A 27626-nucleotide genomic window follows, 5' to 3' on the forward strand; every position below is an offset into this window, starting at 1 on the left:
TACAAGCCTCTGACCTTTCACCTGACTGACCTGAGGCCTGGTTTCTGCTAAAGCTGGGGTGGGGGAGGGGGGGGAAGTACACCTTCAGTTCTGTGGAAACAAAACTCCTCCTCCCATTTCTTACATAAATTCAGTACAGCTCCCAATCTTCACACTTACAGACACATGGAAGCTGGGACATCTCCCTCTTAAATCCACAAACTCCTCTCAGGCCTCTAAGCTTGTAGGGAAAAAAAATACCACCCAAATCCACCAGCTCTGGAAAGCTTGGCCCTCCCCATTCTGTGCCTCTGGACTGGCTGTCCCCCATTCCCCGAATGTTCTCCCTCTTCACCCCAACTTCAACTTGGCTTTCCTGGCTTTGTTCAGGCTCAGAGCAAGGCCTAACTTCAGCAAGAAGCCTCTGATTTCTCGCTGAGATGACCTCCTATTTATACTGTATAATTTGTATGTGCATACAGTAAACTTTGCGTGTTGTCTCCCCTAGGGCAGAGACTGTCTTTTGCATTTCTCTGTACCCCAAGCATAGTATGATGCCTGATGCACAGTAAGCAATTAATGACTGCTGACAGGCTGACATCCCATTCAGCCTGAAAGGGGGCGGCCTGAAGAAGAGCATAGAGAGCTGGAAGACCTCAAGTACCTATGGAGGTCAGTGTAGTTGGCCTAGAGAATATTTCAGAAAAGGAGGAATGTGGGAAAAGGTTGCCATGTAGGTCCAGAACCCAGGAAAAAAATGGAGGTTTGGAGATGGAGTCAGGAAGCCCTTGTTTCCAATCATGGCTCAGACACAGACTGTGTATGTGACCCCCCGGGGAAGTCACTTCTCCTCTGAGCTTGAGTTTGCTCATCTATATGGGTATAATGTGACCTGGATATCTCAGGGCTTCCATGTGGCTCAGATAAGACAATGTCTGGAAAGCACTTTACAACCCTAACTTGCTATATACATTAAGTGTACAGGCAGTAAAATGCAAGTTCCCTGAAGGCAAAATTATCTGTATATCTTTGGCACCCAGCATATGGCAGGTGTTTAACGTTTGTTCAATTATTTAACTACAAGTTCAATTAGGTTTTAAATTCACTATTTAAAGTAGGTGAATCCTTTTAAAAACAAATAATCATCCCCTAATTTGTCTATTTTGTAAACTCCATTTTCAGTTAGGTTTGTTGAAAGCAAGGCACATTTGTATTCATATGCCATAGGATGTGGGACTGAAAGGGGGCTTAGATATCTCCAATCTTGAAGATGAAGATGCAGCTATGGCCAAAAGTAAAGAAGGCTGAATAGATGAGATTTGTTGCTAATGGCAGTACAAAATTAAACCAAGCTCCAGGTCTTAGAATGAAGCATGACCATTATTTATCAAGTGCTTGCTTGTGTCTGTTCATCCATAACCTATCAAACAAGGCTGGCTGGCAGGTGCCAGGTCATGCTGGTGGTCATCGATTTCATCATGGCACCTGGTATGTTTGCTACCATCTTACCAGCTATGGATGGTGTTGACAGGAATCCAACTTGCCAAGTGCCCCACCCCTCTTCTGAGGCCTCGCTTGTGCCTGCTCCCTGCGTGCACTGTGACCTCTAGCAGAGTGGAAGCTCCCTCCCAGGAAGGGACTCCTTCATTTTCTCCTAATATACCCTTAGGCTAGAGCTCAATCAACAAGAAAGTATTAAGTGGCTACTATGTGCTTGGCTGGGGAAAGGACAAACAACCCAGTCCTGGTCCTCAGGGAACTTCCACTCTCACAGGGAAAGAGGGTGCTAAAGAGGAGCTAACAGTAGCATGGCTGGAGATGCCCAGGAAGTGCTAGAGGAGGCCTGGAGCAAGCTAAAATAAAGTTCCAAAGCTAGGGAGGCTCCAGGGGCAGAGTCCCATTCATGGTTTATGTCAAGTCAATGAACATTTCTTAAGTACCAGCATGTGCCAATCACAGGGCTCTGAACTGGGGATTCAAAGAAAGGCAAAACAGCCCATGCCCTCAAGAACCTCACACTCTAATGGGGAAAATGGCATGCAAACAAGGTGCAGATGTATACAGGGAGGAGTGGAGATCAAGCCTTGTTCTCAAGGTGTCTTATCCTATGAGGAGTGACGCAACATGGCAACAGGGAAACACAGAAAAAATGCAAAACAGTTAGGGAGAGAAGAGCCAGGAAAGGCTTACTGGAGAAGGGTCTGCTTTAGCACCATCAGGAAGGAAGGGAAGGATTCCTCCATGAGACAGAAGCGAGAAGGAAATGCATTCCAGGGGACACATGCAAAGGCATGTGACCTAAAGCTCCCACTCCCTGTCTGAGCACTCTCCCCAGGGAAGGAGGGCTCCTAGGAACAGGGACTTCGTTTTTCTATTTCTGTTCCCTAACACGACACAGCTTTTGCACATAGCAAGCACTTTATAAACACATTCTCATTCAAGCACATGTAACGACCAGTATGAAGATGAGAGATGGAAGAAAAGAGCAAAAAGGCCAGTCTGGTTGGACAGTAGAGTGCAAGGAAAGTAATGGAGAATAAGGCTGGAAAGAAAGACTGGGGTCAGGCTCGGAAGGACTTCAAAAACCAAACGGAGTAGGTATAGGAGGAGTCAAACATGATGACATCATGAAATGGGGAGGCTGAAAAAATGGGGGTGCCCTAGACAGAAACGAGCTATTTTGTTAAAGAGGTGACTTTGGAAGAAAAAATAATGAATTGCCGTGGACATTTTAACTTTGTCATGCTCTTGGCATTCACAATGAAATTATCATAAGACAGCTGGTGATAGGGGATTGGTGTTGAGGAGAGAAAAGGGCAGGTAATACAGATCTAAAGCCATGCAGCGATGATTGTTAAAGTCATAGAAGCTGATGAGGTCACCCTCCTCATCAAGAAGAGAGGAGAGTGAGGACCTGGGGTGTCCCATGGTGAGAGGTGTGATGTGGACGATGAGCCAGCAAGGAAGGCCAGGTCAACTCCTACTGACTAAAGGAAGAGTCCACAGGTCAGAGGAGAACCAGAAGAAAAGAGTGTTGTGAAAGCTCAGAGGAAGAGCAGCCAGGAGAAAATACTGAGAGGTCGAGAAGAATGAGGTCTAAAAGAAAGACCATTGGAGCTGGTGATTAAGAGATCACTGGTCGCATTGGAGGATTTCATAAGATCTGAAACCAGACTGTAAAGGGTTGAAGGGTAAGAGGAAAGAAAGTAGAAACAATGAGCACAGAGAGCATCATCTAGACAGGCAGGAGGCTTAGTGGATAATATAGTGCTAGAGTCAGGAAGGCCTGAGTTCAAATCTAGCCTCAAACACTAACTAGCTGTATGACCCAGGGCAAGTCACTTAATTTGTACTTGCCTTAATCCACTGGGGAAAGAAATGTAAGGAATGGGAGGAGGAGTTTTGCTTCCACAGAACTAAAGGTGTGCTTCCCCGCCCTCCCCCACCCCAGCTTTAGCAGAGACCAGGCCTCAAGGTCGGTCAGGTGAGAGGTCAGAGGCTTGTACACATGTGCATGCTTTTTGAGAAGGCAGTCAGGGGAATTAGAGAGGCCAAACCCACTTGAACCAGTTCAAGCTTATTTAGGGTCTGGTCTTGGTCAAGAATCCAGGCCTACTGATTTGCATAATTTGCACATGTTAAAGGAGGAAAGTAGGGAAAGTAAAAGAATGTAGTTTAACCCTAATCTAAGACAAGGAAAATCTAATTAACTTCACTTTTGCTTCTGTATCCTTGTTATCCTACCTATACAAACTGTATAACCTAGGAAAACTATGTAAAAAATAAAGATTGTAAACTAACTGTAACTCTAGCAGGAGTGGAGGGAATGGTTACCCCCTCACCCCCCCCCCCCACACCTGTATTGGTGTGAGTGTTCCTGTGAGCACTCCACCTGCTCTCTTGAGAAGTGTAATAAAATGTCTTCCTCTGCCCACTCTGGTCTTGAGTTCTTTGGGTGAGAATGGGCAAATCACGTGAATCTTCAAGTGAAGGGAAGCAATAGGCAGTGGAAGCTTGCTGGGCTTACAGAAAAAGAGGCTGAAAGACCCTGATTAAGGAGCTCACAATCTACTAACAGCCTCAACTTTCTCAGTAAAGAGTCAAGAGTCAACTAGGAGACGCAATAAAGAAGATGTGTGAAAGGCTTGAAGAGAGAAGGTCTGGTGAGACAGGAACTGATTAAGGAGAAATAAAAGACGGATTGACTGAGGTTAGACAACAAAAACTTGTAGTATACTCCAGTTCCACTCAGCAGCCAGTGAGCAGGAAGTGTGAATAGTAGGAAGAACGCAGGGTTGGAATCTGGTTAAATAACTATAAGGCTGAGTGTGAGAAAGCAATTAGAGCAGCAGCTGGAGTTAAACTTTGGAAAGAGAAGAAAGTGAAGAGAGTGAAATATAGAGAAAGTACAAAGGGGTAGAGAGACTGGAGGTGCTGTACAGGTAAAAGGTGGGTTTAAGAGGGATAAGGCACAGGGAAAAGATGCATAAGAAATTATAGTCAGGTACAGCGATGTCAGAATTTTTCTTGTTGCTGTTTCTGTTTCTGATTAAGAAAGGAGAACATTTGTGGCTAAGGATGAGATCTAGGATGGGACCATCCCAGTGTAGCTGAAGTGGGATAAAGGTGAATGGAAAGGATAAATTGTGAAGACTTCACAGGGTAAAATACAGGGGTTACACTCTTCTCATATTTCTGACATAGGGAATGTCTGAGGGAGTAGGAGAGGTTTGGGATTTGGCCTTATGGTGACTCTGGAAGGTCGGGGCCTGGAGCTGTGGGCTTGCCCTTCCCCCCTCTCAGATGTTAGCACCAAATAGGAAGATAATGGACTACCTGTGAGCTATTTGTTCTTGGCTCCAGGAACGCCTCCTCATTTCCACCCCTGGCAGTTGAGTTCTGGATGGGGAAAACTTGAATGGACCAGATCAACCTTGGTCCTCTATCTAGTTTTCGGGCCTAGACTGTGAGCCCGCCTCCCAGCCAATGGTGAGAAAGGATAAAGGTGGGTGGGAATCCTTTCATTAAGAGTATAAATTAAGGCAGCGTTCCCTTTTACCTCACCTCTTCCATTATGGAGGTATCCAAATCTTGCAAGGTTTGTAAAATAAATTCACTTTGCTTCTACTAAAGATGTCTCTCCTATTATTTGAAAATTTTCTAAGTTTCAAGTTACAAAAAAATCACCTGAACCCTGTCCTCGCCAAATAAGGAAAAAAGTGTCTGGAAAAAGGAAAAGAGTTTGGCATTGGCTAAGCTGTACCTGGGATAGTAGATTTCTGCATTTAGATTGTAAACCTGAACTTCACCAATGAGAGTAAAAGGCCAGTGGTGGTGGAGTAGGGGCTTGTTCACTTTAGAGTACAAGGCTGGATTCTGCCCTCTGGGCCCCGCCTCTCCCTACTGATTGTCTGTCGATTGTCTATGGGTTCAGAGAAAGCCCTTTCCAGGGGGATCATAATAAAATTCATTTCTACTTTCTACTTGAGAAGGCTCTGAGTTTAATTTTGGGTTTAGTTTTTATCTCACACAGTTTGTATCCCAAAAGAGACAAGGAAACAAAAAGGAAAAGGATCTATATGTATAAAAATATTTATACCAGTTCTTTTCTGGGGGCAAAGAATTAGAAATTGAGGGAATGCCCATCAAGGGGGAATGGCTGAACAAATTGTGGTATGTGATTATGATGGAATACTATTGTATTATAAGAAATGATTAGCAGGGTGCTCTCAGAAAAACATGGAAAGACTTGCATGGACTGAAGCAAAGTGAAATGTACTGTGTACAAAGTAACAGCAATTTTGTAAGAGGATCAGCTGTGAATGACTTCGCTATTCTCAGCAATACAATGATCCAATACAACTCTGAAGTACTTATGATGAAAAATGCTATCCATCCCCAGAGAAAGAACTGATGGTGTCTGAATACAGACTGAAGCATACTTTATTTTTCTTGAGGTTTTTTGGTCTATGTTTTCTTTCACAACATGACTGATATGGCTGTTTTGCATGACTACACATGTATAACCTACATCTCAATGCTTGTCTTCTCAATGTTGGGAAGGAGAGGGAGGGAGAGATTTTGGAACTCAAAAGTTTTAAAAATGAATGTTAAAAATTGTTTTTACATGTAACTGTGGGAAAATAAAACACTAAATATGAAAGGGGGGAAAAGTCTTTCAGTCACAAAGCAGGTGAACTAGAATCTGTTAGAAATGAATAATGGCACAACAAGGTTGTTACAAGGGTAGTTCATTAAAAACAAATGTTTACCTTCAGGGGTCTGAGCAAAAGAAGGCTTAATCAGGGGGAAACTAAGCAAGGCTTCTGTGGAGACGTTTAAGGGAATCCCTCAGTACTTCCAAGGGCCTGGGAGGTCGTAGGCACAAGTTTCTTTACATATTATCATGGCTCTCATCATTCTTCTTCTAGTTAACAAGACCTTCCATTTACATAGGACTTTAAGGTTTACAAAGCACTTCATGGCATTATCTCATCAGATCCTCAAGATAACCCAGTGAGGTGGGCACTACGGGCAATAATTAGCCCATTTTAGAGATGAGGACATGGAAAGCGAGGTCACAGCTAGTTAGCATGAAAGGCAGGATTCACATGGCTTCTCCCTGCCTGAGGTCATCATTTTGCATTCTGACACAGAAGCTCTCTAATTTCACTTCAAAATTCATGCTTTCCCACAAAGTAGATTTTTCTAAGATAATGAGGCAAGACTTTAAAGAGAAAGAAGGAAGAAAGGAGTCAAAGCCTGAAGCTCCTCCCCAGCCTAGGCCTTCTGTGCCTCTCAGGCCTTAGCCCAGACAGCTCCAATCCAAAGGGTGACTCTGGCCATGCTCACATGACACAGTACCTCTGCCCAGTCTATTCCTGTAAGGCCACCAAATTCAGAAGGCCTTCTGTGATCTCCCCAAGGTTGTCTCTGTGTCAAAACAACCTTCCCCTACAATCTTCCCCTACGGACCTCTCATATGTGTCGTTTTCTTCTCTAATGCTGACGCACTTAGCTGGTTAATGCTGTAGAGAAGGGATCTGTGGGTTTTCTGGGAAGAAGGAAAAGAAGGTAGATCTTCATTCAAAAAAATGCCTTTAAAAAAATAGGAAGAAAAAGCATCTGTGTTACTATCTTATCCCTAATTCTAAGACCCACGAGGACAGGTAGGAGGTCTGCCCTAAACCTAGTGTCTTCTCCCTCAACCTAGCCTAATGCACTGCACACAGTAGGCACTTAAGTGTTTGCTGATTTTTCTGACTGATGCCTCTAACCACGTGAGAGTCCGCCTAAAAAGATGTGTTATGAATGGGCAAGAGCCAAAGGGTGAGGCCTGGAATGTGCACAATCCCCCAAGGGGTTCACAGAAAGGAGGAGATACTGAATGGATGAAAACCTAGTGTCCCAATACTTCAGGACAGTCTGCAGCTGACTGGTAGGACATTCAGGACTCTGTCAAGTCCAACGATCTTGCCTCACAGGGAGGGCCTGTCTTGGGCCCCAGGAAAGCCCCTTGCTTTGTTTCCATTTCTAAGAGTGTCTACGATACTCTTCTCTATTCCTGACCCAGAAACATGGAAAAGAGAAAATTTCTCAGTCAACTTTCTGACCATCTCACTAGCCTAAAAAGCTTAAAATATGGCACTTGTGAAATGACAAAGGTTTTGTGGGAGTGAAAACCTGAGCAGGGATCAAAGAAAATAGCCCGAGTGCCCACCCATCACTGTGCTCTTCAGCACCCAAAACAGGAAGTTGCAGAGGTGACCTTTTGAGGGCTGCCTCGAAAGAGTCAGTTTTCAATGAAATTTAAGGAACACTAGGGCGTCTATCTACTAGACCAAAGACCCCATGCCGAACACTAGTCAGACTCCTGGACTGACTAGGTACTAAAAGAGAAAATAAGGCATAGGTCCACCCCTCCAGATAGCCTAACCCTCTCTGAATCCCAAACACCTCCTTGCAGGAAGGAGCCCATACAGCAGACAATGGCCAAGTGTGGACAGCCATGGCTACTGATCACCAGTCCTCCAGAGCTCAAAGAACATCAGATGGATGATGCTGCACGGCTCCAACTCAACTCTAACTCTTTAACATTTGTCATATTTTATGAGGTACCGTCAATGCACAGTCCACTCACCAAAGAATAAGAAAGGTAAGGAAAAAGTAACTAAGACCTTATTTTTCTTGGAGCTGGAGTGAGAGTTTAGAGGAAGACACAAAGGTAATATTCAGATAGGATCAGTACTATAAAGCTGAAAGGCACAGGAGAAGCCAACTAGGCCAACACCTCATTTTACAGGGGACAAGTCTCCAAGGCCCATAGACTTGCCAATGGAACTTGCTATAATTTTCACTGTCAAATGCTGAGACTCTATTAGACTGAACTTATCAGTCAGTCATTCATCATTTATTAAGCACCTACTATGTGCCAGGCACTGTACTAAGCACTGGGGATACAAAGAAATGCAAAAAACAACCCCTGCTCTCAAGGAGCTCACAATCTGATGGGGGAAACAACACAGCTAGCTACATACGAACAGGATAAATATAGCATAAATTGGAAATAACCTGGGCTTGGAGTCGGGAAGACCTGAGTTCATATCCAGTCTCAGACACTAGCTACAGGATCCTGGGCAAGTCACTTAACATGTCTGCCTCAGTTTCCTCAACTATGAAATGGGGATAACAACAGCACCTACCTCCCAGGGGTTGGGAGAACCAAATGAGCACCTGACACATAGTAGGTGCTATATATATGCTAGTTTTTATTGTCATTACATTATTTTATTCTGTCTTTGTATGCTCAGGGCCAAGCAAAGGGCCTCACGCACAATCAACACTTCAGAGTCACAGGAATTGAGAGCTGGAAGGCTTCAGTCTTCTATTGGGTCATCTAGAAAAGGCATCCTCTTTGTAATCCACTGAAAAGCATTTCTTAAGCAGTACATGCCCCGCTCTGTGCTAAGCTCCACCACACCCAACAAGCTCCCCAGCGTGTTTCACAGTCTCCTATGAGATGGAAGCTCCCACCACCACACCAGCCAGGACATGCTGGCTAGTTCTAAACACCCCACATTTGGGGGGCAGTGCGGGGCAGTCAAGTTCTCCTCTATAAAAGTCCCCAAACAGATTTAGAAAATGCACCAGAGCACAGCCTGATGAGGACAGTGAGTCATTTGTCCTGCCCAGCTTGGCACAGGGAGACAGACAGGGAGCTCTGCAGACACTGGGGACCGGTCAGGTCTGTTTCTGTACCTTTCTAAGCCTCGCTGCTCAGCACAGTGTTCAGTACATAGTAGGTATTTAATAAATGCTTGCCAACTGGCAAATGAAGTATGGGGACAGGGAGCTGGACTCAGACTTGGCTCCCTACCCCTGGCATGATCCTGAGCAAATCGATTCACCGTTGCTCAGGGCCTCAGTTTCCACAGATGTAAAAGGACAGAGTTGAGGCGAGATGACCTCTAAGGTTGCTTTTGGCAATAAACAGATGATTCCATGAACTACATGATAAGGAAAGAGCCCAAGACAGAGTCAAAAGACCAGGCTATGTGACTCTGGCTAAGTCACACCATCTGAGCCCTCACTTTCCTCATCCGTAACATGAGGATAACAACGTTGCTTTCCTCAGAGTTGTTTGGGGGATGAAATGAAATATTTCAAGCCAAACAACCTGCAAACTCTGAATTTCAGTTATTACGATACCATCTTTGAGCCAGAGTTTTTTTAAAATTCCATTTTATTTGGTTTTCAGTTCCAAATTCTCTCCCTTCTCCCTTCCTCTTCCCCTTCCCCACCAATCGTTTCAACTGTACAAGGAGGATCATACCTGTGCTCCGGGTCCTGGTGAGGAACAAATGAGATAACATATACAAAGGGCTGTTATAAAAGCCAAAGCCAACTCAACCCCCAAAGATACCCAGCTGTCAACAATCTGGACACTGTAGTGTGGACAAACAACAGAGAATACAGCAAACTCCAAGCCAAAGCAAAGAGTTCTTTCAGCCACCTCCAAAGTGCTTCAAGGAGAAAGGAATGGAGGGAGATCAGGGGTGGGGGTGATGTGGGATTTAAGTCTGAAGCTCAATCACTCCAACACTGTTCTTTTCCGGGCCCAAGCTGTTTGTGTTTAGAAACATGATATCCATCTCACAAACGCCATTTGCTGCAGGAAGGGAAGCTCCCACTTTCTTCCCCCAAATTGTTACATTCTGCTGCAGAATTCTGGGCCAGAATCCATTCCACTTCTGCAGGATCAAGGCCCTTTACTCATTTTACAGAGGAGGAAATGAGGAAGATCGATTTACCCAAGGTCACACCACTAACTGGGTAGAAATGAGGAGAACCATGGGGGAAAAGTAACAACTGCATGTTAATATCTGTGCCACAGGAAGAAAAAAAGTCAGACAGAGGCTGCCATTTAGTCTGAGTGGGCACTCCAGGGCTATCCCAAAGGCCTTCACTCCTGAGGGGTGAGCAGCCACCATGATGACTCCTGGCCATCTGCCCCCTACATGTTCCCCTCCCACTCCTGCTGTGAGAACAGCAATCAAACTCATGTCCATTCCTGGAAAGAACACGCCTGCCAACTATTCTCCAACCCTGCCGCCATCCTTGCGAATTCCCAGGCACAAATCACCCTCCTCTCTGATCACTCCCCTACTGCACCTCCTAGAATGTAAGCACATCTCAGAGCCTTTTATGACGTATGCACAGTATCTGGGACATAGAAAGCATTTCATGTATGTCTCTTCATTTACACATGCACCTCAAATTTTAGTACAGCAAATTCCAAAGGAATCCAAAGAAAGGATAGGCAGGATTCCAGGGTCTAAAAGTCTGCAGAGGAAAACAGCGAAGAAGCAGAAAACTTGCAAGACTGAAAATCTGAAGACAAAGGCAAATAACTCCAGTGAGGAGTGAAAGTGGCAATGGTCCAAAGAGATCATACACAGAGAACTGATCAATAAATTCAGCTCTTAAAAAGGTATGTACAGAGGGGCAGCTAGGTGGTGAAGCAAACAGAGCACCAGCCCTGGAGTCAGGAGGACCTGAGTTCAAGTACGACCTCAGACGCAAGTAAAAAAAAAAAAGGTATGTACAGAACACAAAATAACACAAGATAACAAGAAGAATATTATGATAACATAGTCCAGGCCTGTCAGAATCCAGAATGAGCTCAGGCTGGAAAAGACGCTAAGGACAAAAGGAGCTGGTTTTGTTTGCTTCTATTTTCTCTGCCAAGAACAATGACCTTTGACAGAACCAAAAAGGCCACCCAAAAGCAGGGGGCTGTCCTTGATGGATCCCGATCATCCAGCCAACATGAACTGTATCCTGGAAACAACAGGTAGATATGACTGTTAAGCCAATGTCAATCATGTTTGAAAGACTGGAGAAACACACAATGTAACAAGTGTGGAGAAGAGCAAAGGTCTCCATTTTCAAAAAAGCAGAGAACAGAATCTATGAACTAGAAAGCAGTGGGCTTGAGTTTGATTCCTGGGAAAATCCTGGAATAGATCAAAGAGATGATTGGTGAATACAAAGAGGCAGCCTGGCTTCAGCAGGAGAGGGTACAGCTAACTCACTCCATCCTTAGGGTTATTAAACTAACAGCTCGAGGGTAAGTCATAGATTTAGTTTTACTAAATTTTAGCTGGGCATTTGATAAAGTATCTCAGTACTCTTATGATGATGAAAAGCTCTGGGCCCATAGCTGGCAGAATGACAGGTATCAATAATCTTTGGAGCAACTGCACTGACTTCCAAGCCAATGGAAAATAAAATGGCCACCACACTCAATGAGACAGTTCTGGTCACAGCGATCTCAAAGTTTAATTCAACCTGGCCTCTCTGGGTGCCAGTGAATTTACAAGTACAGGGCCAGAAGTCCAGAGCAACCAGTTTCTGAAGGGAGAGAGCGAAAGAAGAGAGGGATGGAGGGGGGAAACAGGAGAGAGAAAGAAGCATTTATCAAGTGCCCTAGGTACTGCTGTGATCCCCATCTGCAGCTGAGGAAAGACCAGATTTGAATTCAGGGTTTGTGAACTCCAGGCCTCGTGTTCTACCCACTGTGCCACCTGGCTGCCTGATGAAATCTCATCACATTATATTTAATGTCAGATTACCTTAGGTGGCCAAACGCACCAGGAGACAAAGAGGTACAATCCAAAGACCACCAGACTGTTAGTCAGTATTCTACAATCTACCAGGGCTACTCTGGAAGAAAAGCATTTTGTCAATTGCCCAGAGCTATAGAAATGCCTTACTGATCCAGCCCTCCTCTGCAGGCAGTTACCAAGGCTTCACAAAGAATAATCACTTACTAAATGCTTTTTTATTCTTTCATTTCACAAATGGGGAAACTGAGGCCCAAAGAGGTTAAACAGCACACCCCAAACCATGTAGTTTGTTAAGTCAGGGCTCAAAAATCAGCTCAAATTCAATGTTTCTTCTCCAGTCCTAGGCAGATCCTCCTTCTCCTCCTCAAGAAACACATGCCATAAAATAGACCTACAAATAGTGTCTCTTTCAACACTGATCAGAAAGGTCCAACACATCCACTGGGCCCATCTTCTCCCCACAAGTGCTGGCACTTCTGTAACTTGGGGATGAGGGCTAATACATTTCACCAACCATTCTCCTCCAGCCCCAAATTTTAATGGAGAGAAAAGGAAGAAAAAAAATGATCTTGGGCTTAATGAGAACTGGGAGCTTAACTCTCTTGGCAAGGGTGACCTTTTGGCTTCCGACCTCAGAAAGAAGGATGAGGAGCACAGATAAAAGGGACTGGGGGCACCACCACATTTGGCTACAATTGCAATCCACCGACCAGAGATCTGAAAGCTGCACAAAGAAGAGGGGAAAGGAGGGTCTTGGCCTTCTTAGGCCTCTTAAGGCCAGCTTTTAGCTCCCTAGCCAAAGCTAGGACTCCGTCCTCACTCACTAGGTGAACATTTATTCAACAGTCTGCTAAGGCAGGAAGAGAAGTGACTAGCAGGCCACAAGGGGGTACAATGATGAAAACTTTCCCCAGATTTTACTGACCAGAAGTGGCTAGACAGGTTCAGGAGGATTTCCAGATTATCATCAGCATTGAGTTGCCACAGGTGACCTGATAATTTACCTGAGCCATAGGATTTTAGTAGCAACCCCAGCCAGGTTCTTAAAGGGTAAAATCTAAGGGAAGCCTAAGCTTGGGCAGGTCCTTGCACACTCCCTGAGACAAGATGCCTGCTGTTCAAGAAGTAACCTGGCTAAATATAGACAGAAAAACACAGCAAGAAGTTACCCACAGGGCAGGAGTTTTTCCAACCACAGCAAATTTCAAAAACCATCTAGTGAGTTACAGAGGGCTTGCAATCTGTGTTGGAGGAGGATACTGGCAAAATTACAGATCCCTCGAGGTTTGACCTACAGGATTTGCAAATTGTAGGCTGAATATTCACTTTTCCCCATGCACAGATACCTGAACATAACCGTGCACAATACTATGCAGGATTTCATGTTTATAGGGAACTCCCAATAAAGAAACTGCTAATGCAGAAATCTAGCAACAAAGACCAACAGCGCTTCCACAAGAGAAGAATTCAGTGATTTCTCCCCTTAAGAGGACGGCCTAGGGCTCTGAGAAGTGAAGTGTGTGCCCAAGGGCACAGAGCTTGGATCTAGGTCTCCCAGACTCTGAGGCCCTCGGATCAATCGCTGCATCCCACCGGTATCTCTTACAGGGCTGGAAACATTTAGCCCGCTGTATGTGATCCCACAAAGCTTAAAATCCAAATTAGTGAGCAGTAACAGGATTTCTCTAATCCTAATCAAATCACGGCTTGGAATTTTTTCTGTCTCTCCAGGTCACCCTAATTTTTTATCATTCTTTACCCCTAGTTCTTGGCCCACATTTGACTGTGAGCACTCTGAGGGCAGAACCTATAGTGTTCCTTATTTTTCTATCTCCAAGGCCTAACAGGGAACAGCAGTCCAAGATTGGGTGAACCGAACAATGAACTTAACAACACCACATCCCCATCAGGCATTTATAGAGCTCTTTAAAGGTGGCAAAGTGCTCTGCCTTCATTATTTCATATGAGCCAAACAATAACCCTGTGGGCTAAGCGCCAGTATTACCCCCACTTTACAGGAGGACCACAACGGTAAGGTGACCAGCCTCCTGAAGACTTTCCTAGATCATTAAGTACCTCACTGCTATTAGTAATTATTAATCAGAGCGAAGTCCCATCAAATGGCACCACTTAGCTTTTAGGGATGATCTCTCCTCCCTAGCACAACTCTCCATTTCTGGGGAGGGGGGGGGCGGTGGGGATTAGAAATGGAGGTATTATACAGAAATTAAGGGCTTGCCCAGAGCTAGAAATCCGAGTCAAAGACAGTAAGGAGAAGTGCAGACAGCCACCTGAGCTTCGGAGACAAAAGGGACCTTCTGAGCCCCGGGAGGGGGATGACGCCCCCCAGCTGAGTGGGACCTCCCGGAGGATGAAGCCGGGGTTCTCTCCAGACTTGACTCCCGTCACATCTGACACTCCTCACAAACACAAAACCACTGTCATTCTCCACCACTTCCCCCTAGCAGTATACATTAATGCAGAAGAAATTAAAATTTCAAAACTTTCTCAGCATTCGGGAGGAATTCAAGCCTGGCCCTCGCAGCAGCAGGCTATTCATCTCTTTTCCCCAAGTAGCAGGTCAAGTCCTAGGGGAAGGGGGGTTCTCTTTCTCCGCCCAGCACAACGTCTCCCTCGGAAGGCATTCCTTCCTACAAAACCCAACGTCCGGGACTCGAGTGATCGGTGAAGTGTCCTCCAGAACATAGCTTTTGGCTGACATCACAGCGTTAAGTGAAGCTCTCATTCGCAGAAGGGGGTGACGGTCCACTTAGGCCAAGTGACCGTTGGGGGATCACTGACCCCTCCCCGCCCCGCGGCAGTCTGGGGAAGCCCGGATACCCCTTCTCAGGATAACTCTTTGAAGGAATGCAGAGGGAACCAGTTATACGGAAATAAAGAGGTCACCCCCCCCCACCCAAGTTAGCGGACCCCAAGTGGAGAACCTGAGCTTGAGGGGCTGGGTGCTCCAAAGTTACCTGAGGGGGAGGGGAGAGTCCCTGAAGGTCAAGGGGTCAACATCCCCCGGGGCAGCACCAGAGGGAGGAGGCCCCGGCGCTTACGAGGGGTCCAAGGTCACGAGCTCCCTCCACTCCCCGCTGCCCCCGCCCCAGCCCCATGGGGCTTCGGGAGGTGACTTAGGCGCCCTCCCCCCACCAGACGTCAGGCTCTGGGTCTCAGAATGCCCCCGGAGTGGAGGAGACCGCTGAGGGACCCTAAGATGGGGGGGTGGGGGGTGGGCGCAGAACCTTTAAGTCCACCCAGGCACACAGGAAACAGACAGGAAAACTAAGGCGGATGGGCGTAGCCGGGAGGTAGAAGTCCACCGTGGGGTGGGGAGGGGGGCGCGCACCTCCCCCCACAGCCAAGTTCTGTCCTCCCGCCCCCCTCCCCATGCTCTCAGCCCCGCCCGAGCCGGCAGGCTTCAGGACCCCACCCCACGCCCACGCCCGGTCCATAAATCGCCAAGTTCTGGCCTCCTCATTGGCCGCGCCCCCACGTCGCCGCTCCTCATTGGCAGGCTGCCGCTAGGCCCCGCCCCCCCGGCTGGCGCCGAGCCCCCAGCATAGCAACCCCAACTCCCCAGCAACACCCCCCCCCCACCCCGCGGGCCGAGCCCCGTACGGGCCCCATGTCCAGGCTTCGTGTCTGGGTGGGCGGCGTCCTCCTCACCGTGTAGTAGGACAGCAGCCCCGCGTTGTAGTCCAGCACGAACCAGCGATACTGCCAGCCTTTCATCACGTTGGTCCATTTACTCAGCGGCCCCTCCATGATGGACGCCATCTTGGGAGCCGCCAATGACAACAAACGAGCTGACGTCACGCGCCTATATAGGCTCGAGTCTGGAGGGGCGGGGCCTGGGGCGGGGAATGGGAGTGGCCAGTGCGGCGGGGCGGGGCCCAAGGACCGAAGCGGGTGGAAGGGAGGCGGGGAGAGGAGGAGAATGTTAGGGAGAGGTCTGGTTTCTGGGGCGCTTTTAGAGACGTCCTAGGGGCTTTTCTTGTGTAGGAGGGAGGCATCAAAGTGCCCCACTTTGCAAACGGCTTTATGAAATTAAAAGCTCCGACTGTGGAGTCGGAGGCCTTGGGTTCGAATCTCACCTCTGTGCCTCCCTAGGTGACCTTGGGTCTCTGAGCTTCAGGCTACCCCCTCTCTATAAAAATGAGGAGGTCGGACGCCATGACCTGTCTCTAAGATCTCTTCCAGCTCTAGACCTTAATGTGGCCTCCCAGAGGCACAATGGAGTTAGAAATTGTACAGACGAGGCCTGGGTTCAAACCCTTAGCAATAATAGTAACCTTTACATCATGCTTTCTAAGGTTATCAATTTTGATCCTCACAACAACAGCCCTGGGATATTTTAGCCCATTTTACAGATGAGACCTGTGAGCCAAATAGGTGAAGTGACTTGCCCAAGGTCATACAGCTACCTGTGACTGAGGGACGATTTGCTCAGGTCTTCCTCACTCCAGGTCCAGCCTCTGTGCCCTGCACCACTTTTAGCTACCACTTAAACCTCCAATCAGGCATGACACAACCTGTCTGTGCCTAAAGTGAGGGATTTGTACTAAATGCCCTCTCAGTACTAAGGTGGTATGAGCCACACAACCCTTTCAAGTAAGCACTGCAGTATTATATTGACATTTTAAAGTATTTTCTGTGTGTTGGGTACTATGCTAAATGCTGGGAATACAAATATAAGCAAAAGCCCTCAAGAAGCTTACAAAGATAACACATTAATAGCCAAAAAGGGTGGGGGCCGTTCTTGGGTGGCAGGGGAGAAAGTACCCAAATTGAGGCATAGTAGGCAAGTTTCTCTGGCACAGAGTCAGAAACTGAGCTGGGAGACAAGTAAAAGATGGCTGGTCTTAACCTTAGCTGGGGATGGAAGGGAGGAATCCGACCAGGACTCTACCATCCCATGCCATGCTAAATTATATTTAGAGTCCAAACTTCATTCTCACTGGACCTTTCTGTAGCAACAATGTGGCTAGCAGCTACTGTGGCTGTATAAAACCAACAACAACCAGCACACAGAGGGCTGCCAACATGGGTTCTTTGATCTGCTTTACTAAGGAAAGAAACATTAAAGGGTTAACAGTCTTATTTTAATCCAACATACAAATATCATTCACTTAGTTCAGGAGGAAAAGCCAGCAACCTGAGCCTCAGAGCAAATACCAACAAATTACAAACATACACAATATAAACAGACCAAATACAAATCAACATCTGGGGGGGTTACAGCTTGCCCAGAGTCTCAACACCCCTTCCATGAGTGTGCCCCAAAAGTCAAATGCCAACCTATACCCATCTCAGAGCCCTGGGGTGCTTGATTACCTCAGTGCTGAAAAGTACTCAAAGAAGAGTTTAAAATCCCATTTTGAGTGTGGGAAAATTAATCCCTAGTACCGCCATATACAAATAAATGACTCCTGCTTGTCCTAGTGCTGAGAAACATTCCTAGACGAGATACCACTTTATCTGCCCCATTCAAACAAAAGCCAGACTCGTTAAAGGCACAGAAGAGAATAACAGCAAAAAGTCCTACCTTAATTACTATTACACTTTCTCATCCCTCCCATTCCTCACTTCTAGTTCCTTCCCTCTGGAATGATCTCTCATAATCACTGTATATCTCTTGTATGTGAGTATGTGTATGTGTGTGCATGTGTGTATGTTTATGTGGTGCTCATGTAGGTTATATGTGTCCACAGGGATCACTCTAGATGCCTAGGGGAATCAGGAATAAATATCTCTGAAGTCTCCTCTGACCACCCTTCTCCAAGAGAGACTTTGATTCCTCCCAGGAGGGGAGCAATGTCCCTTAGGAAATTAAAGGCTATAATCAGGCTGGTCACTTTTTGGGGTTCTGAGCTAGAATTTTATCTATTCACTCCCTTAAATATTATTTGTCTAGGAGAAATAATTGTTAGGCTCCTAATCACCATCCCTTACTGGGGGAAGAGTGCCCCAAGCTGTATATCCAAGGTTTGACTCCCTTCCCACCAAATGCCATTTGCCCAATGAAGACTCAGAGTGTCTATTGACACTCTGTGTTCGATGACATTTTTATTTCAGTATAATTGGTTAATCCTTTGTCTTTTAACCTTTTAAAAACATTCTGAGAAGGGGTGCACGAGGGGAACAGAATAAGCATCTCTAGAGTACCCATTACAAATGTCATCTCATCTGATCCCCACAACAAGTCTGTGAAGTAAGGCATTAATATTATCCCCGTGTAACAGTTGAGGAGAATGTTGGCAAGCAGAGATTAAGCCATCTGCCAAGGGTTACATTGTCTGAGCCTAGATTTGAACTCAGGTCTTCCTGATTCCCGTTCCAGTGCTCAATCCACTGTGCCACTGATGAGGTTTAGATTGTGAGAGTCCCCTTGAGCTCCCATTGTGATGAGGTTAAAGAAAAATGATGATGGTAGGGGAACCATAGGGGTGCTTGAGACCCCAAACACCGACACTCCAGGTCCTGCTGAATGAATTCAACTCAAGCCTTCCCAGCTGAGGAATAAGGCAAAGTTTATTAAGGATTCGCCATAATGGGTTGTCTTAAGAAATCTTACCAATTATGACACTTGTTTTCACAAGTGGGCCAGAATCAATCTGCTGAGCTAGATTGAATCGGAGGCAAGATGAGACTTCTATACAGAAAGATTGTGGGAGGGATTGAGGGGTGGTCTTGAGGAGTCTGGGATGACTAGAGGAAGGGTTTAGAGTGGACTAGGGTGACCGGGGTGAGGTCAGACTCCAGGGTGGGAAAGAGCTGAAGGCTACCTGGAGATGAAAGATAACAGAAGGCTAGGGTAACAGAGCTAAGGTATAGATACTTTGATCAGGATCAAGGGTGGGAGGCAGCTGGACAATAGGGGGCTAGGGTAGGTAGAGATTTGGGCCTAGATAATGAAAGGCTCGTGGCCTTAGGCAAAGGCCAGATCCAATGGGAAGGTTCAAGGAGAGTTCAAGGAGGTTCCCAGAGACTGTATCCCATCAGGTTCAAGGGGGTTGCCAGAGACTGTACACCAGATTCAAGGGGGTTCCCAGAGACTGTACCCTCATCATTCCTCCCTCAAACAAATGGGACCCAAATTCTTTTGGGGTCAGGGACAAAGGTCTCAGCTTCTGAAACTGGTTCCTGCTGGCAAGGGGTGTAGAGCTGTCCCTGCCTCAGTGGGTCTGGTTCAAGGGGTACATGGTCTGAGCAGTCATCTGGAAGTTGATGACTTGGAGCCTGGAGGACAGAAATCTGGCAAGGAAGTTAAACAAACAAAAACCAAAGAGACAGTATAAGAGTATAGAGAAAGGACAATTTCCCTGGAGGGAATTAAAGGTGATTATTTCATACCGAGCTCTCATAACCACCTGTTCTGTGTACCACACTGCTTCGGGGTTCAGGAGTGTGTGGCACCCCCGAAGAATTAGGTCAGGGGTATCTAAGAGCAAGGCTTGATTTTTTTTTGATTTTTTAATTTATTTAATATATTTAGTTTTCAGCATTGATTTTCACAAGAGTTGAATTACAAATTTTCTCCCCATTTCTACCCTTCCCCCTACTCCAAGATGGCGTGTAATCTGGTTGCCCTGTTCCCCAGTCAGCGCTCCCTTCTGTCACCCCACTCCCCTCCCATCCCCTTTTCCCTTCCTTTCTTGTAGGGCAAGATAAATTTCTACGTCCCATTGCCTGTGTATCTTATTTTCTAGTTGCATGCAAAAACTTTTTTTTTGTTTTTGAACATCTGTTTTTAAAACTTTGAGTTCCAAATTCTCTCCCTTCTTCCCTTCCCACCCACCCTCCCTAAGAAGTCAAGCAATTCAGCATAGGCCACATGTGTATCATTATATATAACCCTTCCACAATACTCATGTTGTGAAAGACTAACTGTATTTTGCTCCTTCCTAACCTATCCCTCTTTATTGAATTTTCTCCCTTGACCCTGTCCCCTTTCGAAAGAGTTTGTTTTTGATTACCTCCATCCCCATCTGCCCTCCCTTCTATCATCCCCCCCTTTTTTTCATCTTCTTCCTTCTTCTTTCCTGTGGGGTAAGATACTCAATTGAGTAAGTATGGTATTCCCTCCTCAGGTCAAATCTGATGAGAGCAAGATTCACTCATTCCCCCCTCACCTGCCTTCTCTTCTCTTCCTACAGAACTGCTTTTTCTTGCCACTTTTATGAGAGATAATTTACCCCATTCTATCTCTCCCTATCTCCCTCTCTCAATATATTCCTCTTTCATCCCTTAATTTGATTTTATTTCTTTTAGATATCTTCCCTTCATCTTCAACTCACCCTGTGCCGCTCTCTCTCTCTCTCTCTCTCTCTCTCTTTATACACACACACACACACACACACACACACACACACACACATTCCCTTATACATATATATACATAAACATACATATATATAAATATATATATATGCATATTCCCTTCAGCTACCTTAATACTGAGGTCTCATGAATCATACACATCATCTTTCCATGTAGGAATGTAAACAAAACAGTTCAACTTTAGTAAGTCCCTCGCAATTTCTTTTTCTTGTTCTTTTTCTTGATTACCTTTTCATGCTTCTCTTGATTCTTGTGTTTGAAAGTCAAATTTTCTATTCAGCTCTGGTCTTTTCACTGAGAAAGCTTGAAAGTCCTCTATTTTATTGAAAATCCATATTTTGCCTTGGAGCATGATACTCAGGTTTGCTGGGTAGGTGATTCTAGGTTTTAATCCTAGCTCCATTGACCTCCAGAATATCATATTCCAAGCCCTTCGATCTCTTAATGTAGAAGCTGCCAGATCTTGGATTATTCTGATTGGGTTTCCACAATACTCAAATTGTTTCTTTCTGGCTGCTTGCAATATTTTCTCCTTGATCTGGGAGCTCTGGAATTTGGCGACAATATTTCTAGGAGATTTCTTTTTGGGATCTATTTGAGGAGGCGATCGATGGATTCTTTCAATTTCTATTTTGCCCTGTGGCTCTAGAATATCAGGGCAGTTCTCCTTGATAATTTCTTGAAAGATTATATCTAGGCTCATTTTTTGATAGTGGCTATCAGGTAGTCCAATAATTTTTAAATTATCTCTCCTGGATCTATTTTCCAGGTCAGTGGTTTTTCCAATGAGATATTTCACATTGTCTTCCATTTTTTCATTCCTTTGGTTCTGTTTTATAATATCTTGATTTCTCATCAAGTCACTAGCTTCCACTTGCTCCAATCTCATTTTTAAGGTAGTATTTTCTTCAGTGGTCTTTTGGACCTCCTTTTCCATTTGGCTAATTCTGCCTTTCAAGACTCCAGGGTGGGAAATAGCTGAAGACAATAAAGGGCTAGGGTAACAGAGCTAGGGTATAGATATTTTGATCAGGATTAAGGATGGGAAACAGGATTAAGGGTAGGAAACAGCTGGACAATAGAGGACTGGGCAAGGTAGGCATTTGGGCCTAATGGTTATAGCCTCAGGCCAAGGCCAGGTCGAGTGGGAGGATCAAGGTAGGCATTTGGGCCTAAAGGTTATAGCCTCAGGCCAAGGCCAGATCAAGTGGGAAGATTCAAGGAGAGTTCAAGGGTTTGTATGGGACAGAATTTTAAATAATAGGAGAGACATCTTTAAGAGAAACAAAGTAAATTTATTATACAAACCTTGCAAGACTTGGGCACACCTCCATAAGGGAGGAGGCAAGGTAAAAGAGAACCTTCCTTAATTTATAGTCTTAATGAAGAAGATTCCCACCCACCTCTATCCCTTCTCACCATTGGCTGGGGTGGGTGGGCTTACAGTCTAGGCTCGAAAACTACACAGAGGACCAAGATTGATCCGGGTTCGTCCAACTCAACTGCCAGGGTGGCCTCTGAAAGTCTAGAAGGAGAAATGGGATGGGGGAAGGAGAGACCCTTCCCAGAACAGAGAACAAATAGCTCACAGGAAGTTCATTATCTTCTAACATCTGAGAGAGAGAGGGAAGGGCATGCCTTCCCAAAATTACAAGGCCAAATCCCAAAACCTCTCCATTAGACATACCCTGTGAAGTCTTCACAATTATCCACCCCATACAGGTTCAAGGGGTTCCCAGAGACTGTGCCCTCATCAGGGCCACAGAGGGAGGCACCTCAACAAGACTCTTGGCTGAGACCTGAGCAGGGATCACCAAGGGGGGAGGGGGGCCATGGGAGGAGATGCAGGGTAGGAGACTTGGACTGTGAAGGAGGCAGGAAAAGAGGGGGGTTGGGCTAGAGGAAAAGGGAAGGGAAACCAAGGGAAAGAGGGGGTGGCCAAGGAAGGGGGAGCATAGGAAACAAGGGTGCTCTGGGGAGGCTGGGGAACAGGAGCAGGGGCTGGGGCTGAAGCTCTGGGGAGCCATAAGGAGGGGGTCATCCAAAATGTCCTGTTGACCCCCACTGCCCCTTTGTGGGGCAGCTCTAGCTATGAGCATCTTACAATCTTTTCTAAGAACAGGGTTTCGAGAGAGCTCGATGAAGGCCATTACGTAGGAAATTTCTCTCCATTTTCCTTCTCACTGGCAGTACAACTCTAGCTGCAAGAGAGTATTATATTGTAAAGTCCCCTGCTGAGCTAAATTTAATCTGAGCACCTTCATGGAGACAAGATGAGACTTCGATACAGAAAGATTGTGGGAGGGATTGAGGGGTGGTCTTGGAGTAGTCTGGGATGACTAGAGGAGGGGTTTAGAGTGGACTAGGGTGACTGGGGTGAGGTCAGACTCCAGGTTGGGAAATAGCTGAAGGTTTCCTAGAGAGGAAAGACAACAGAAGGCTAGGGTAACAGAGCTAAGGTATAGATACTTTGATCAGGATCAAGGGTGGGAAGCAGCTGGACAATAGGGGGCTAGGCTAGGTAGAGATTTGGGCCTAGATAATAAAAGGCTTATGGCCTTAGGCAAAGGCCAGATCCAATGGGAAGATTCAAGGAGAGTTTGAGGGGGTTCCCAGAAACTGTACCCTCATCACTTGAATCTTCCCACTAGATGTGGCATTTGCCTGAGGCCATAAGCCTTTCAATATTGTTAGGCCCAAATCTCTAGGTTAAGTTACTCTTAACCTAGCCTAGCCCTCCATTGTCTGGCTAGTTTCCACCCTTGATCCTATCAAAGTGTCTATGCACCAACCTGTTACCCTTAAACTAGCCTAGCCTTACATTGTCTGTTATCTTCAGGTAGCCTTCAGCTACTTCCCACCCTTAATCCCATTCTCTTGGTTCCTGGAGTCTGACCTCATCCCAGTCCTATCAAGCTCCTCCTTAGACTCCTCCTCAAGACCCTCAGGACCACCCTAGATCCCTCCTACGATCTTTGTGTATATAAGTTTCATCTTGCCTCCATGAAGGTGCTCAGATTCCATCTACCTCAGATGGAATCTGGCCTGCTTGTGAAAACAGTGTCACAAAGGGTAAGTTTTCTTAAGACAACCCAATATGATGAACCTGTAATAAGCTTTGTTTCTCTCTTTGGCTGTGAGAAGGTTTGAGTCGAATTCTTTGGAGCAAGACCCAGCATGTCAGTATTTCAGGGGCTTGACCACCACTAAAAAGCATATAGCTCCCTAACCACTTTGTATGGTTCCCTGGCCTCTTCACTGCCAGCTACTTCCTGCATAGCCTGCATAGGTTTATATGGGACAGAATTTTCAAATAATAGGAGAGACATCTTTAGGAGAAGCAAAGTAAATTTATTTTACAAACCTTGTAAGATTTGGGCACACCTCCATAATGGAGGAAGCTAGGTAAAAGGGAAAGCTGCCTTAATTTATACTCTTAATGAAAAGATTCCTGCCCACCTCTATTCTTTCTCACCATTAGCTGGGAGGAGGGCTTACAATCTAGGCCAGAAAAACCAGAGAGAGGACTAGGGGACCAAGGTCAATCCAGTCGGTTCAGGTTTTCCATATCAGGAACTCAACTGGTGGAGGTGGCATCCGAAAGTCTAGGAGAAGAAATGAGGAGGAGGGTGGGGCAATTCCTTTGGCCTCATTCAATTCAGGTCACAGTGAGCCTTTCCTTATTTAGTCATTGTTAGAAACATACTCACGTTATCTAGGAATAAGCAAGACTCATTGGGAAGTCAGGCATGTTTCAATTATAATTTACATTTATTCCCCCGAATAAATGAGTACCTCCCCTGAACAGGATACAGGAGAAAGTACAAAGGACTCAGATGGACACCAGTCCTTTAATAGACCCTCACCTTGAATCTCCCGCCAGACTCTTCATTGGTCAGATACAACCCCCAACTGCCTACATCATGCCCTCTTCAAATGGCTTATTTAAGCATGCATACAAGCCTCTGACCTTTCACCCGACCAACCTGAGGCCTGGTTTCTGCTAAAGCTGGGGTGGGGGAGGGGGAAGGGTACACCTTCAATTCTGTGGAAACAAAACTACTCCTCCCATTTCTTACAATTTCCCCCCTCTTCTTTTATTCAATTTTTTGTTTCCACATTTTTAATACTCCCTTACTCTCTTTCTTTTCCCCTTAACCATCACCCCTTTAAGCGAATATGGGAAGGGGTAAAGGTTGATCTCCACATTGACAAATCAAAGGGGGCAGTCCCCTTTGTAAATACAGATACAGAGACCCAAAAGAAAACGATAATGCATTTGTCCCTTTAAGATTCAAAAGTCTCTTCCTATAAGGCTGTCTGGCAGGGAACATCCATCAATAAAGCCCTCTGATCCTTGGTATTTGTTCCAGCCATCTCCAGCATCTTCTTCTTGCCTTCTTGTAGGAACCAGCTTTCTTTCCATTCTCCTACAAAAATTACCTTAGCACAATTTTAAACTACCATTTCTAATCCTTATATCCTGATCATTTTTACAAATTAAAAATTAGAACTTTGGCCAATTGTCATGTTTAAGAAATTCACATCAGAACCCAGTTTCTTATACTTTACATTAACTCATTATTAATTTCCTCACCAGGAGGAAGATATTTCACTAAGGAATTAACAACAGGCTCCAGTACATGCATAAATACATTAAATAATCAATTTTTAACACAGTACATATAACATCATAAACTTTTAGTCATGCCATGTTTCTTTGATGGCATTTACAAAATAAACCACAAGCCATTCTTCTTTTAACATTACTAATTTTAACAAAGCTTTAGACAAGCTTGATATTAACCAAATAACATTCTCACAAGTCCTTGACCTAATCATCTCCATACCATTACCAAGAAAAAACCTAATTTATACAAGACCCTATACAAGAACACCAGTCTCAGTCCTATAGCAACCTAAGATGTTCCATAATCAATTATTTTAATAGATTTTTTTTTACTGTACTTTCAAAACCTTCTGATTATAGAAATTTGACACTAAAAGAGTAGGGACTTAGAGTAAGGGGACCATATTTTCCCCAGCTTCCTATCAACTCCAGTTGTGTCAAACTGCAAGCTGCGTTGAGCCAGTCCTAGTCTGCCAGGTTTCAGTTAAGGGTATCAAGTCAAGAGGGTTCCACCTCAGCACATGCTGAACAGTTGCCCTCTCAACTTTGCCAAGAAATCATACCTCCAGTTCATGCCTGCCCTCCCACAGGGCCACTGGCATCTTGGGTCAGCCTTCCTTGATATTCACACCTGGAGTTAGACTCAGAAAAACAGTCAGTTAACAGTCCCATTAAGTCTTTGAATGGCAAGTTCCAATGATCAGTTTAAGATATGACTATAATCTCACATTGCTTAAAGAACATCCTTAAAGCTAGCTCTAAATAGCTTGCATGCGTTTCCTCCCTTGTTCAAACAATCTTCCCATTAAGATCATAAGTTATTGCTCTAACACATTTGCATCAGTTTCTCCTCTATTTTTCTCTAATTATGCCTGATCTGAAACAATGGAACAATATAACTTTATGTTTTAGGTGATGGAATGAATTCAAATCCACATTTAACTTTTCTCATCAATACAAAATATTCTACAACCTATCTGTCTTAAAGAGACTTACATTAAGATTCTTTTCCCTAAACTGGAGATGTCTCTGATTTAGTTTCAGTAATTAATTACACTATTTGTCTTAATACCTAATTGCTCTTATATCACTTTAAAACATCTAAGGACCCTATCTCACATAGATACAATAGAACTTTAAATCCAAGCCTTAGTCTATGGGATAATGATTCAACCTTACATTTGTATCTTATCTCATAAAACTTCTTTTCCCTTTTCCTAAACTATTCCCATTAATATTTAGAAACAGTATTATCTTTCATTTGACTATACAAGAGTACCAATGTAACCAGTCATTTTATTAAAAACAACAAGATTTCACATATTTGCATTTACCCAATTTTCCATTTTTCCCCATAAAAGCAACTTCTTTCACAATGGTAACAGATTCTGGCAGATACCTTCCCTTTTGTCACTACCTGCTTATTTCTGATTACAGAGACCTGCCATATCATTACCCCCTGAGGGTGGGTTCTCTTCCATCAGATGGCAAGCTTTACTAATGAAAACTACCAAATCAAACCCCGTCTCACATCTAATCTCATCAGTTCTGCTGACTTTAAGAAGCCAGGTTTGGAGGCTTCTTACCCCCACTGTTCTCTTTCTTTCAGCAAAAACTCAAATCCCAGTAACTGCTGTTCCTCCCCCCTTCCTTCCCTTCTACCAGGTGGGCATAGATCAAGCTCTTTTCTTATCTAGACCAAAGGAGAGGAGGAGAAGTGGGGGAAGAGACTGGCTTTTCAACACAGTCCCCACTTTTTAAACTTTAACTTCTTTAGAATTCCTATCTTTGCCTTATCTTCTATCCCTTGGTCCCATCCAGGGAGTCATAAAATTCAAGAATTTAAGTCCAAAATCCTTGTTTTAGTTACCAGCCTCGATTTCTTGATTAAGTACAATTCTTAATCTAACAACATCTAGATTATAAGAAAAATTGCTTTTTCATAAATTCCCAAGGTATTATAACAACTCAATTCTTTGTTATTACAGAGTTTCTAGATATCAAAAAGTTTCCAAATTTTCTATTCACAAAACCTCTTGTACATAACAATTACAACAGGAGATTCTCACAAGTCTTAGGTAATAATCTCACAAATGCTATTAAGTGATAGCAAAGCAATTTTAGCTGAACAATAACAGCTTTTTAACCCGTGCAGCATTTTTCTCTGATAGTACAATTTTAACAACATTTAAACCATACAAATGTATGTTTGACCATATAAATTTAGTGCTTTAAACATTTTTATGTATTTAGAAACTTGCATAACCAAATATAACAGTTTCAAACTATCATATTTTTATCACACACTTTTTTTTTTCAATTCATATCTAACAAAATTCAGACCTCACAAGAGTCTTTCAAATTTTACAGCCTAAGGGAACTCTAAAAATACAACTTAGAAATAAGATGACTCCGATTACATTTTAAGATTACCACATATTGAAATTATTGATCCTATTACTTCTGGTATTTCTATATTAATTTGTTAATATATAAATACATGCATAACATATATTAATACATTAATACCTTAAATACATTTT

General features: G+C 44.5%; 1 protein-coding gene across 9 annotated transcripts in view; it reads right to left on the bottom strand.

The window, feature by feature from the left end:
• Nucleotides 1-15906, bottom strand: part of OSBPL9 (oxysterol binding protein like 9) — a 146104-nt gene extending 130198 nt beyond the window's left edge. For 2 of the 9 annotated variants that reach the window (XM_036755064.1, XM_036755061.1), the window contains exon 1: nucleotides 15780-15906. In XM_036755064.1, coding sequence (XP_036610959.1) covers nucleotides 15780-15890 — 111 coding nt within the window. In that variant the 5' untranslated portion in view covers nucleotides 15891-15906. Of the gene's footprint in view, nucleotides 1-15085; nucleotides 15536-15779 lie in introns of those variants that run through there. The other 7 variants (XM_036755059.1, XM_036755057.1, XM_036755065.1 and 4 more) reach the window with 6 other exon arrangements.
• Nucleotides 15907-27626: the final 11720 nt, after the last annotated feature.

Source organism: Trichosurus vulpecula, chromosome 4 (genome assembly GCF_011100635.1).
Source record: "Trichosurus vulpecula isolate mTriVul1 chromosome 4, mTriVul1.pri, whole genome shotgun sequence".
NCBI classification, from domain to species: Eukaryota; Metazoa; Chordata; class Mammalia; order Diprotodontia; family Phalangeridae; genus Trichosurus; species Trichosurus vulpecula.